This window comes from Acomys russatus, chromosome 4 (genome assembly GCF_903995435.1).
Source record: "Acomys russatus chromosome 4, mAcoRus1.1, whole genome shotgun sequence".
Lineage (NCBI taxonomy): Eukaryota > Metazoa > Chordata > Mammalia > Rodentia > Muridae > Acomys > Acomys russatus.
In genome coordinates this window covers 14,356,635-14,369,809 of record NC_067140.1, presented here as the reverse complement: position 1 = coordinate 14,369,809, position 13,175 = coordinate 14,356,635, and the positions used below count along the sequence as shown (strand labels likewise).

Genomic DNA, 13,175 nt, shown 5'->3' with positions numbered 1-13,175 from the left:
GTCTGGTTTAGGCAGGAACTGGAGGTATGTAGGCAGGCACAGCAGTAGTGCTCTCGATGGCTCCACCTGCTGAGCTCAGATAGCAGCCTCTATGAATTGTCTTGCAAGGATCCAAGCAGGGGTGGGTATGAAGGCCCAGGGATCTTGATAGGGGGCACCTGGATTTGATAGGGAGTGGTCAGAGAGCCAGCCGCCCCAAGACCCCCAGACACTCTTGGGAAGTTTCTGTATTAACTTTTACAAATGAAACAAGGCAGCAACAGGGTCAGTATGGGGCTGGGAAGGCATAGGACTATTTACAAGGGACCTGGTGAGTCTGAAGATGTGGGAGCAGGAAGGGGGAGCCCTGGTAGAGCCATCATATTCCTATGTTTCTGGCAGCTCAAGTCCTGCTGCCACCCCAGGGTGGGGGTGCCTAGGGCCTGCTCAGCCTTGAGGACTGAATCCCAGCAGTCTGTAACAGCACCCCTGGGGCTCCTCCTCCCCGCAGGATATGTTAAGTGGGTTGAGGCTCTCGACTAGGACCTTGCTCCCTGCCTGAGTCCCGGTCCTTGGCCTCTGACGAGGAGGAGGAAGAGCTGGAGCTGTGGCTGCGGCCCGACTGCTTGTAGGCAGTGGTGAGCTCCTGCAGCCGCTCCGGAGTTGGACCCCACTTGGCGAAGCCCGGGTCGTTCTGCAAGAAGAGCACGGCCGTGTTGTGGACGGCCTTGTAGTGCATTTCCTCCCTGTGGGCAAAGGCAGCTGCTCAGGGCAGGGAACGGGCCAGCCTGTTCACCCAGCCTGCCAGCTGGACCTGGCTTCCTTCCCCTGCTGCCCGGGCACCTACTTCTTGCAGATGTGCTGGGAGCCACTGCGGTACTCGTGCTCAAAGGCAGGCAAGACCAGCTGGTGGCGTTTGAAGCGGCTCTGCTCCATACGGGTGAGCGCTGGTGTCGGGGGCTCCCGCCACTCGGGGATAAACACAATGAAGGACAGGGGCTCTGTTGAACTCTCCAGTAGTTTCTGTGGGAGGGAAAGTATGGGGTGGACATGAGGTACTGCCCCCCCAGGAGGCTTGCAATTTTGCCTGCCCCATCAGTTGGCCGCATACCCACCTCGAAGTGAGAGACCATAGCATCCATGAGCTCCTCGCAGAACGGAGGGTTGGCCTCAAAGGAACCACTCAGCGGGGCGAAGTCCAGGCAGGGCCTACAGAAAGGTGAGCATCGTAGCCCCACCAGCACCCAGTCCCTCACACTGACACGGATACTGTCCCCACATCTAGGCAGCCACAATGAACAGATGACCACAGGCAGGCAGGAAAAGACCTTGTCCCTTGTGTAGGTAACCTGAACACAGAGGCTAAGTAGAAGCTAGGTGTGTGTGCCTATGTCCACTAAGTTTAGGATCTAGACTCCAAAGCCACCACAGCAAGGGGCTGGGGCTCTCTTCTTCCTCTGAGTACTTTCCTCCTCCTGGACATAGCCAGTCTGGTGTCTGTGCTCCTTACCCTGCCACTTTTGAGGTCTGCCTTACTGTCCTTACCCCTTAGTGCCTGGAACCAGGGATTCCTATTTCAAACCTAGGCCAATTCATGAAGAAGTCCACAGGTCAGCTTAGACAGTGTCTATTATGTGCCTCCATGCTGCCAGAAAACTGAGGCTCCCAGAGCTTATGTAGCATGTCAGAGGTCACGCGGCTGGTAAATAGTAAAGGTGTGAGAGCTACCTCCCAGATTGCCCTATCCCAAAGCCCTAAGCATTAAGAAGTAACTGGCTCAGGTGGGACCTGTGCCCTAGAGGACATCTATATCGGTAGAAGGGCCCAGCAACCCCTGGATCTCACCCTCGGGAGCCAAAGTAGCCATCTGTGTCAGGGAAGGCAGAACAGTACTGGCGGAAGTAGCAGTTGAGGGGTGAGGCGAAGCACTCGAAGCTGACGCCAAAGAGTCGGTGGAGGGCTTCAAAGACGTGCACAGGCAGTGACCCCTGCAGTCCAGTCCCCTCATAGAGGCCAACGCCAAACATCATCTGCAGATTAGCCTTAGTCAATGTGAGCCTGTCTCCTTGCTCCCTCCCAAGGGAGCCCTTCCTGACCCCAGAGTTGTACCTGATATCGACGGAGAAGACACCAGACTCGAGGCAGGAACTTCTCAAAGGCAGAGTCATCTACACAGCTGTAGCGGTAAAGGAGCCACTGTAGACAGAGAGGGATTCAGCAGTGATCTCCTGACCTCATCGTTGGCTTGGTGCTGGTCAAGGAAGATCCCAAGCCTCCACTCAGGCCGTCAGCAAGGGCCTCCCTAACTCTTACCAGTTTGCTGAAGTAGCTGCGGCTGACCTTGACCATCTCTCCCTTATACCGGATGCAGACCACACTATTCTCCATGTGCATTTCCACAGTAGGCATAGGGGGTGCAGACACAGCCAGGCGCACGGGGTAGCAGTACACCAGACGGGGCTCCAACTCTGAGGCCTCCATCTCCTCTGTGGGCAAGGAGAGCAGTGAGAAGCTGTCCAGCTCTGGACAGCCTTTCCTAACCATTGTGCCAGCGCTTACATGGAGCAGGAAACTGAAACAGTTTCCATAACAAAAGGAACAAGGCCATTAAAAAATGCTACCAGTCAACTGACATTAGCTGGTAGCTTGTATCGGCGTGCTTAGCTCTGAAGCAGTCTTTTGCAATGCCTTAGGCCTGCCAGACAAATCAGAAGTATGAAGATGGCAGCTCTGCCTGCATAGTTAAGTTAGTTTATGTACGGATCTCTGGGCCTGTGCAGTTTGTTTGCTAAGAACACTCATGCTGCCATGACAGGTTCTCAGTACACTTGGGTCTGGGGAAAGCAAAGGTTGAGGGAATACTCCAGGTCTACGTAACTGGCCCATCTTTCATCAGCTTCTGGCTCTTCCATTCTCATCGCCACATTTCCCAGGGGAGCACTAACAACCCAGAGCCAGAGGAATAGCAGGTTCTACCCAATGCTACTTCAAGAAACAGGGTTCCCCAAATCAGTGCAGTCACTGGCCTTGAGGTACTGCCTCATGTGTTCTTTCAACCAGGGTCTAGGGCACAGACTAGATGCCAGCTGGCTTCCATCTTGCCCTACCTGGGATGTTGTTTTCCTTGAGGATGGCAAGGTGCTTCTCTCTGATCCGTTTGACATACTCCAGGGAGATGTGGTAGATCTTGCTGCAGATGCCTTCCACAGAGTCCTTGGCTGCAGCAGAGACGTGGGGCCCACACTGCCTCCGCAGGTGCTCCAGGCGGTCCTGGAGAAAAGCCCTGGTCAGACATTGGTGGCAAAAGGGCCTCTGTGGGGCTGGCAGGTGGAACTCTTGTGGGGCTGTTGGATCCCACATGTCCCAGTTTTGAAAGTGGCTCCACTGTTTACTAGGCATGTTGCTTGGACAGATCTCTTGGCTTCTCTGACTCTTACTCCTAACAAGGCAATTCAAACTAGCACATAGGCCATTGTGAATAGTCAGTGTCACTCCCCTTGACCCACCAAAAACCTGTCATGTAAGCATCCAATTAATGGCTGCACTTTTTGTTGCAGTTATATTGGCAGAACCCAAGATAATTGGTAGAGAAAGAGGCAAACCAGGCAGGCCTCACCTTATAGCATTTGCTGTCTGTTGGGAGGGAGGGCTGCTACAGCTCTGGGAACTTGTGCAGAGTTAAAGGCTGTGCTTTAAGTACTTCTAAAGAGAAATATACCCATGAAACTGCAGCATGAGAACCTGTTAACTCCGGATAGTGAGTGTACCTATCTTTGATACCAAGTGTCAGGTACACTTACTGGTGTAATGTGTGAAAAACAGTCCTGAAAAGAAAGCCCACTGGAGGTGCTGATGGAGATGGTTGAGTGATAGGCACGGGCCAGAGAACAGCATGGCTGTGGATATACTAAGAGTAGGGAATGAATCTGATGGTGGCTGGCTGTTTTTTAATATTTATTTTGTTTGTGTGCATATATGAATGTTTTACTGTCATTTATGTTTGTATAACACAAACGTGTTTGGTGACCACACAGAAGCGGAGAGCATCAGATCCCTTGTAATGGCAGTTATAGTTGTAAGCACCATGTAAGTGCTAGAAGTGAACCCCAATCCATTGGAAGAACAGCTAGTGCTCTTAACTGCTGAGCCATCTCTCCAGCCCTCTAAAGGTAGCTTTTGTTCTTATTATTGTTTTGGTTTTTTGAGACAGGGTTTCTCTGTAATGGACCACAATGGCCTCGAACTCACAATGATATGCCTGCCTCTGCCTCCCCAATGGTGGGATTAAAGGTGTGCCTCACCACACCTGGCTTTAAAGGTAGCTTTTATTTGTAATATGGACACACACAAGAAAAGGCAGATCTGTTCTCAAAGATCTACTTAGGTGACATGTCAAATGCTTACCAGGTTTTATGTATCTGAGCTTAAGATTACAGAAAGAATGCTAATGGAATTGTTCTTTGAGAGAAAGCCATGGGCCTGAGCATCTCAGTAGTTGTGATTCTGGGAATTGATGGGCATCAAGGTCGGCCACACTATACAACAGGCCGTTCTGAAGCCAGCCTGACAAGCAGGGCCTATCAACTGACCTCTCCCTGGGGCCCTCTCACCATGTAGTCCTCCTTGGAGGCTGAGTGGTCCTTCCGAAGCCAGCTGAAGGTATCCTCCACGTTCCACTTGACCACTTTTCTGCTGTCAGGGGATGCACTCCTGCAGGTTGATGGCAGAAGAAAACTGCTCTGTGTACAGCCCAGCTGGTGGCTGTCTGCCCCTTCTTTCCACTTCTCTACCATCGCAGGCACTGGCCTCTAGACTTACCTCCCATCCCTCTTTGGCAACACAGACAAATGAGCATTAGCCAGATGCACCCCTCTCCCACCCCATTTTGATTGTGTGGGGCAGAGAAAGCCAAACCTGGACTCAATCAGCCGCCTGGCAGCCTCTGCATATTTAAAGAGCAGGCGTTTGGCTTCCTCTCGGAACTTGATGCGGGATAACCTGCATTAGAAAATAGGCAAGAATTAGAACCCTACTACAGGAGACTTGGCGTAGTGACCAAGCAGCCGAGCTATGGCATACCTGATGGGAATGTCATTCATAATTTCACGAAACATGGATGGTGACACAACTGGTTCACAGTTGCTTGGCAACAGGGGATCAGATCCTTTGTCCACCACTTTGCGCTCTAGCATCCAGCGGTTGAAAGATTCCCGGGGTGGCTCAATGCCTATGGGACAAGGAACTGCTAGGGGTCCACTGAGACACAAAAACACACAGCCCTTAGTGTGTTTCAGCTGCGTCTTTCCTAGACTTCATTTCCCAAACTATATCCTGAGAATCATGAGTGCTTTTTGTTTTATTTATTTGGTTTTTCGAGACAGGGTTTCTCTGTGTAGCCTTGGCTGTCCTGGAACTCACTCTGACCAGGCTGGCCTCGAACTCACAGTGATCTGCCTGCCTCTGCCTCCCAAGTGCTGGAATTAAAGGCCTGTACCACCATGCGCAGCAAGTGCTTTGTATTTTAAGACTGGGCCTGGTGATGCATCCCAGACTAGCTTAGAATTCAAAATCCTGCCTGAACCTCCCCAGAGCTGGGTGGTGTGGGCTCCAAGCATGCTTTCTCTAAGACTCTGGGTCTTCAGCTCACAGGTGTGCAAACTGCAGATGAGCCGAGCAATACACTCAGCATTGCAAACTGGGCTCCGACAGGTCTGCTTTCCCCCAGCACGCACTGAGACCCACCAGGCCCCCTTCCCACACGAGCCCAAGCGGTAGAGCCAAGGAGAGGCTGCAGGGCCCTCACCCTCCCGCTGTTGGCACAGCTCCCGGTAGTGCTGGCGGAGCTTCAGGATGAGCTGAGAGCGGAGCAGCTCCACCTCAGGGTGTGGGGGCAGGACCTCTGAAGGACCCCTGTGCTTGATGACAGCATTGGTCTGAATGTCCAGGTCCCAGTACACCCTAAGGGCACAGACAGCAGTTGTGAAGATGGCCTGCCCACCACCACTACACAGTCCTGGGCAAGCTGCCCATCAACAATGGAGGGATCCAAGGCAATCAGCAGGGACTCACTCAGTGGGTCGGAGGAGAGCTGCCTGTTTATCTTCAGTGGATGCACCCCAAATCTTTAGTGTTGGGGTTCCTGGGATGCTGGGGGAACTGGGCACCGACTGGCTTGTGGGTGTCACAGGTATTTCAATCTGAAGGGAAAGAAACCACAAGACAGCCGGGCATGGTGGCGCATGCCTTTAATCCCAGCACTCGGGAGGCAGAGGCAGGCGTATCGCTGTGAGTTCAAGGCCAGCCTGGTCTACAAAGTGAGTCCAGGACAGCCAAGGCTACACAGAGAAACCCTGTCTCGAAAAACCAAAAAAAAGAAAAAAGAAACCACAAGACATCAAGTCAGCAGCCAGGCCCAGATCATGTCCAGCTGTAACCTGGGAGTCCCTCCTGACCCAGCCCTTACAGGGCACAGCTGGCCACATGTCCAGGATAACCACTGGCAGCCATGTCCTGGGACCCCAGACACTAACCTTGGGCTTCTTCACACCGTTGCCACTCGGCTGCTCTTCTGAGAGCTGCCGCTTTCTGGATTTGATCTCCACTGGGGGAGTCTCCACCAAACTTGAGTCTTGGGGCAGTGGGGTTGCATTCAGCCCCAAAGGGTCCGACTAGAGGAGGGAAAACGGCAGAAATGCAAACAAGGCCAGTGGCTTAGGAGCCCCAGCACTTCAGCCTCTGGCCTTCCCACCCAGCTCTGGTTCTTCAAGGAAGCCAGAGGCCTGGGATGCAGATGGAGAACCCTGGGCTTCACTGGTGCCTGCTACCTGCCACTGTGGCCAGGGGTGAGCGATCTGCTTCCTGGTTCCCTTACCTTCAGGAAGGCCTTGTTAGCCCTACCTCACCATGACATTATGACACAAGTCAGTGCCATGATGTCTAGTGTTAGGTCAGTGCCTTAACAAAACAGAAGTCAGCAATCAAGAGAATTATTTTCAGAAGAGCAAGGCTCTGCATAGACCTCTTAGTAACACCAAGAGTTGCTGCAAATGCCCTCTGCCTACAAGCAGCCATATGGCCTTGAGCCAGTTACCTCCTTTTGAACCTCAGTGTTTTCACTGGCAGAATAAAGAGGCCCCTGCTTAACTAGGTAGGGAGGGATGCTCCAAGTGAGGAAGGGATCCAAGAGTGGAGGTTCCTACCTGACAACTGTGGTAAGGTAAGAAACCTAGAACACTCTTCCTTTCCTACTTAGCCTCACCCTAAACCTGGATTCTCAGGGAAACTCTTCTTCCTCAGACCAGGCTCCCCAGGGGATTTCAATAGCACTTTTTTGGGGGGCTGGGGGTAGGAGGGGGCTTGAGACAGGGTTTCTCTGTGTAGCCCTGGCTGTCTTGGACTTGCTTTGTAGACCAGGCTGGCCTTGAACTCACAGAGATCCACCTGCCTCTACCATGCCTAGCTTCAGTAGCATTCTTTAAGCCCACACCTGGAATCTGTCTGCCACAGAACAAACAAGAGACCAAGACAAGGAACATGTCTGTCTTGCTGGTGGCCATCTCCTTCACACAGTGCCTGCTTAGTATGCTAAACTAGCCATCTGCTCACTTGTCAAGTCTCTCCTGACTGAAGGTTCTGTGAGGTTAGGGACTATCTTGCTTGACATTTTACCTGCAGATACCAGCACAGGGCTAGACACCTAGCTGTTCAGGACAGCATTTGTGGAAGGCTAGAGGCCCGCTCTGAGACCCTTGCCCCACGCTGGCACTCACAAGTACATCGTGCTGGCCCAGCACGGGCATCTCCCACAGGGACTGGTTGGTGAATCGGTTGAAGTAGTAGGGACGACTCTCCCTCCGGCTCCAGCACTTCTCCCAGCCTGCATGTACCAGCTCCTCTGCAAACAAGAGTATAACCCAGAGAGTCAGGGCTGTGCATAGCACCCCCTGCTATCTTGCCAGCCCACACCACTCCCTCCAGTACCTGGGAGATCCTGTACCAGGCGAACTGGCTTTGGAGAACAGGGCTGGCTCTGATTAGAGGTGCCTGGAGAGTGGCTTAGAAGGGATGCTTCCTCCCGGGGGCTGCCGTGATTCTCATTGGCCATCTCAGCACCCACACGGGACCTGCCACACAGGACCAAGAGTGTCAGCTCCATTCCACCCACCAATTACAAGCTAGGGCTCTGGTGCCAGAGGAACAATAGAGATTAAGGTTGCTGTCCTTTCAACTGTAAGGTGCCCACAGGCTATTTCCTCCTAATTAGCCTAGCTTGCCCATGGGCTCACATCCTCCAGGAACCTTCCTTTATGGCCCTCCTGCCCAGGTTTGATGGGCAAGGCAAAGCTCTTCCAGTACCAAGAAAAAATACATTGTAGCGCTTAGATGCCTAGACAAGACAGTGGGACTGCCTCCTTAGACTGAGTCCAGTGCATTGCTCTCCAGAGCTAAGAATGGCCCCTGGACCCAAGAGCTCTACTAATCCTGCAGATGTTTACAAAATAGAACAGGGTCAGCCCCTGAGAAGCTGTTCCTACAAGGTTCAGTGCCTTCTCTTGGGAAAACTTACTGCTTCCACTAGCTAGTAGCACAGCTGGGGAGGAAGTGTGGACTCTTAGCTGGTTGCAATTTGTTGCTAAAAGAACCGGTGTAACAGAGGAGCACTGTCTGATTCAGTCCCTCAGAAGTCCCAGGTAAACACACCAGCAGGAAGCCAGCTTCTTCAGATTTGTATTCCCCAATACTCCCGAAGCACACTCGGCAGAGGCCTCAGAAGCCACAAGTGTCCCAGTCTGGATCTGGTACCACTAAGGGGCCGCCTGGGATCAGACTGATGATGCGTGTATTGTTTTTAGTATGTTACAAATCCCACAAGAAACCCTTGCCCACAGTAAGACCACAAAGGCTGATGATTCACAGATTTTTCTTCGCAAGCTGATCAGGAGCCCTGACTGGTTGTTGACAACATCATAGGAATCATTGAACGTTTATTTTATTGTACACTCAAGAGACATCTGATAATTTGGAAAGGGAAAAGTCAATAGTTACTTTATCTACACAGTTTGGCAGATAAAAATCACAGGGCAGCAGGACACATGTAACACGAGGGAGGGCCTTGATTACAGAAAGGTTTGGAATGACTTCTTGAGGGGCTGAGCCCATGGGTTTCAAGGCTGAATAAGGTTCCCTTTTCTCTCACCCTCTGGGGTCTGCAACACTAGCATGAGAGGGTTTTCTTCTCTGACTGGACTGGACCCACGTCACGGGGTCCCACAGAAGAGGGGGGAGGCCCACAGGAAGGCGCAGCACAGGTGGGTGGGCTGGTCAGCAGTGTAGTTGACAGGGACCCAGGGGACTCCGTGCATCAGCAGCTGGAGAGCAAATATAAGAAAAGAGTCATTGGCCTATGAAACTTTGCCTGGCAAGGACAACAGCAGAGGGACAAGGACACACTGGGAGGGTTAGAGGCTCAAGGAACCAAAGTTCAAGATCTTGTCTAAATAAGCATGCTGAAAACAGACCCTTTGGTTGGTTGGTTGGTTGGTTTTGGTTTGATGTTTTGAAACAAGCTTTCTCTGGGTAGCCTGGCTGTCCTGGAAGTCACTCTGTAGACCAGATTGGCCTCAAACTCAGAGATCCATCTGCCTCTTTCTCCAGAGTTCTGGGATTAAAGATGTTCACCACCATCTCTGGCTTTATGTACTTCTCAAGCTTTCAACCAACAAAGTTTGCTTTCCTGGGTCCTGACCTTGGTTCGTCAACAGAGCTCTGAGCTTGGCTTAATGCTTCCCTATCACCTTGAAGTTGGTTGGCTGCTTTTATAGTGCTAGGGACCCAGAGCCTACATGGCAGGCAAGTGCCCTTGATTGAGACCACTATGTATAGGTCAACAAATACCTACATGAGGGACTAGGGATAAAGCTAGGTCCTTGCTCATGTTAGATAAGCGCTCCACCACTGAGCCAGACCTCGCTAACTTTTGAGACAGGGTCTCAAAAAATGGACAAGAATGTTGTTGAACTTAATCTGTAGTTCAAGAAGGCCTTGAATATAGGATCCTCTTGCTTTGGTCTCTGGGATTAGCTGAGATTACAGCCTGTACCACAGGGACTGGAAGAAGAAAAAAACAAAACTGCTTTACTGGAGATCAAAGTCAGATCTGAGGAGGATAAGTAAGTGCTCCAATAAGCAATCCCACCTGTGGTCCTGGAATTGACTCTCACGCAAACACTCTCACTCCCCCCCCCCCTTTTTCTTCTCAAGACTGAGTTTCTCTTTGCAGCCTTGGCTGTCTTGGACTCACTTTGTAGACCAGGCTGGCCTCGAACTTACAGAGGTCCACCTGCCTCTGCCTCTTGAGTGCTGGGATTAAAGGCATGTACCACCACACCCTACTGACATTTTTCTTTTTCTTTTTTGATTGTTGCTGGGTTGAGATAGGGACTCAAATAGTCTAGGTTTGGCCTCAGACTCACTTTGCAGTTGAGTATGGCCATGACCTCCCAATCTGTCTTCTTTGACCTCCCAAGTGTTAGGATTACAGGTAAGAAGCCACCATCATCAGCTTTCTTTTTTGAATTGGATCTTCCTGTGTTGCCTAGCTTAGTCTTCAACCACTGGGGTCAAAAGATCCTTCCATTTCAGCTTTTCCGTTAGGTGGGATATAGACACATGCCAATGTCTTCATTTTGCACTCTAGAGCCCCCATACATTGCACAGCCAGCTGTGCCAACCAAAGTGTCTATAGACCAAAGAGAACAGCACACATATGGAAGATTTGGGGTACTATCTCAAGCCACCCCCAACTAGTAAAAGACACAATTCTTCGAATAATGTCTTTAAAAAATTAAAACATGCAAATACGTATAGCACGTCTCATTCACCTTTATTGAAAACTGTGTATCCCAGAAAACGTGAAGGATGCACCTCGTAGATGCATTTGTTAGAGGAGGCAGAAGCAACCTGGCCCAGTGCCACCCAAATAGGACACTGCAGCAATCCCAAACCAGCTGTCACCAGATTCGTGTGGGGCAGATTGCTGTACCCCATTACACCTGTTAGGAGTCAGAAACAGGAAGGGGAGCTACAGAAGAAGTGTCACTTTAGGACAGGCTCTCCCATAGCTGGGACTAGCCTTAAACTTGCAATCATCCTACCAATTATCTCCAAGTGTTAAGGTTTCTGCCCTTGGTCATCCCATCCTGCCTCCATCTGGAAGTGCTAGAATATCAGGTCTGTGCCATCACCCTGGACACGACCTTGTAATTTTTAAACGCAGCCAGGTGGGAGTGAGAGGCAGGATGACTAATTGTTTTCACTTTACACAGCTTGAAAATGTTATCAACTTAGACTTTAAAGGCTGGTTGTGAAGCTACGTAATGCTGTGACTGCCCGGCATATGTTATAGCCCCAGCACCCCATACATACACACACACACAAATAATAATTTAAATATTAAACGAGCCAGTATGATGGCCAAAGCCTTTAATCCCAGTACTCTAGAGACAGACGGATTTCTGTGAGTTCGAAGCTAGCCTGGTCTACATAGTAAGCTACAGGATAGCCAGGGCTAGACAAAGAGACCCTGTCTCTTAAAAATAAAACGAGATAAATTCTCTTAGATGGTGCGTGCAGCAGGTCTCTGTCCAAAACATCAGCTCGGAAGTTGGCCAGACCCAAGTTCCATCCCGATTTCTAAGACAGACCCACTTGACCCCGGCACACGGTGCGCTCTCCTTGCTGCTCCCAGTACGTTAAGGTTTTCACTCAGCCTGTGCCTTCCGGACCCCCCACGCATACCAAAGTCGGAGAAGCGCAGCGTAGTCTGGGGACAAACAACTGTATCTGCGTAACGAGCGGAACCCGTGCAAGAAAAAGCATCCGATTCCGGGATTGGAGGAACTTCGGGCGGGAGCACTTCCCAGTGTACCAATCGTAAAGCTCCGGCTCTGGCAGGCGGAGCCACTGGGGGCATGCGAAGTGCGCAGGCGTGCACACGGGACCTACTCCCCCCCCCCCCAGCGCGCTCCCGCGCACCCCACCCCCAAACACAGCGGGGCGGGATGTTCGGCGTGCGCGCGCGCAGGCCTATCTCCCGGGCTCCGCCCCCCGCCCTGCCGCGCGCTCCCGCCCCCGGGCTGAGGCGACTCAGAGTCGGAGCCCGACACAAAGGCGGTGGCGACGGCGGCAGCGGCAGCAGCGGAGGGACCCTAGAGGCCGCTCCGCCCGTGCTCTCCGGGCCCACTGCACTCACCCCAGCCAGCGGCCCTGCTGCCCACCCGCAGGTCTAAGATGGCGGCGACGAAGGAGACCGGGCGAGCGGCAGCCCCGAGCGGGAAGCGCCGGAGGGGCCTCCACCGTTCTGCTTCGGACTCCGGGACCCTGGCGCGGCTCGCGGCGGGACCATGGCTTCCTGGGGCTCTTACCTGCCTGAAGTGGACTCGAGGGGATGCGGCCACACGTTCTGCTCGACCGCCCGTTTTGCCGCCTCCGCCTCGCCCTCCCCAGCGCCGCTGCCGCCATCTTGTGTCCCGAGCCGGGACTCCGCGCTGCGCATGCGTTGGTACCGCCTCTGAGGGACCTCGCCACGGCGGCGCCGCCATCTTGAGTGTGGCAATGTTGACTGGCTCCCCAGCCCTTGATTGCTTTCGGCCCCCCTCCCCATTTTCCCCTCCTTCCCTGTTGTCCCGTGTGGTCCCGAGGGGTGGGGGGATGCAATTTACTGTTCTTGACGTGTAGGCGGGAAGGAATGAATCTATACGCACTTCCCTGCCGGACATAACTCTGAGGGTCTACTCGGACTATTTAGGAGACATGAAACTGGTTTGTAATTTTCTGGGGGCACTTGGCTCAGTTGCGGACGCATAGGCGGAGTAATGACATAGGTCCTGCACGTCGTGGGCACCTGGGTCCTACCCTCCCTCAGAGCCTCTGTCCTATAAAGGTCTTGGAATGTTTTCTCTACCTAGAAGCTAGATCACGTGCAAATCGAACCCTTTTCCTGTTAATAACCTGATCACAAATTGCTCTTGAATAATCCTAGCTCTCGGAGGAGTGCTGGTACAGTAGAGTTGGCTTTGAGCGTTTGCAAAGTTGTGATGGCTACACAAGTTAGCTTAGCTGGAGACAACTGCCAGGGGCCCTTGCTATGCTCCCTGCCGGAATTCAGCTACTAGCTCCACCCACTTGTGGCCTCCTAA

At 52.3% G+C, this 13,175-nt stretch overlaps 1 protein-coding gene across 3 annotated transcripts; it reads right to left on the bottom strand.

Annotated features, from left to right (window-relative positions):
* Nucleotides 1-122: 122 nt before the first annotated feature.
* Nucleotides 123-12,524, bottom strand: Pcif1 (phosphorylated CTD interacting factor 1). Of its 3 annotated transcripts, XM_051143791.1 has the most exons (17): nt 12,402-12,524; nt 9,176-9,347; nt 7,960-8,102; nt 7,749-7,873; nt 6,510-6,647; nt 6,049-6,176; nt 5,783-5,937; nt 5,059-5,206; nt 4,894-4,977; nt 4,590-4,689; nt 3,087-3,249; nt 2,293-2,465; nt 2,089-2,175; nt 1,825-2,009; nt 1,095-1,188; nt 827-1,002; nt 123-725 (listed from the first exon to the last, which is right to left on the bottom strand). In XM_051143791.1, exons 3-17 carry the CDS (start codon nt 8,081-8,083, stop codon nt 497-499), a joined length of 2,109 nt encoding a protein of 702 aa, XP_050999748.1. In that variant the 5' UTR covers nt 8,084-8,102; nt 9,176-9,347; nt 12,402-12,524; the 3' UTR covers nt 123-496. The 3 variants fall into 3 exon arrangements, with proteins under 3 accessions (XP_050999748.1, XP_050999746.1, XP_050999747.1); XM_051143789.1 differs by having other exon boundaries at nt 7,960-9,347; XM_051143790.1 differs by lacking the exon at nt 12,402-12,524 and adding an exon at nt 11,776-11,932 and having other exon boundaries at nt 7,960-9,347.
* Nucleotides 12,525-13,175: the final 651 nt, after the last annotated feature.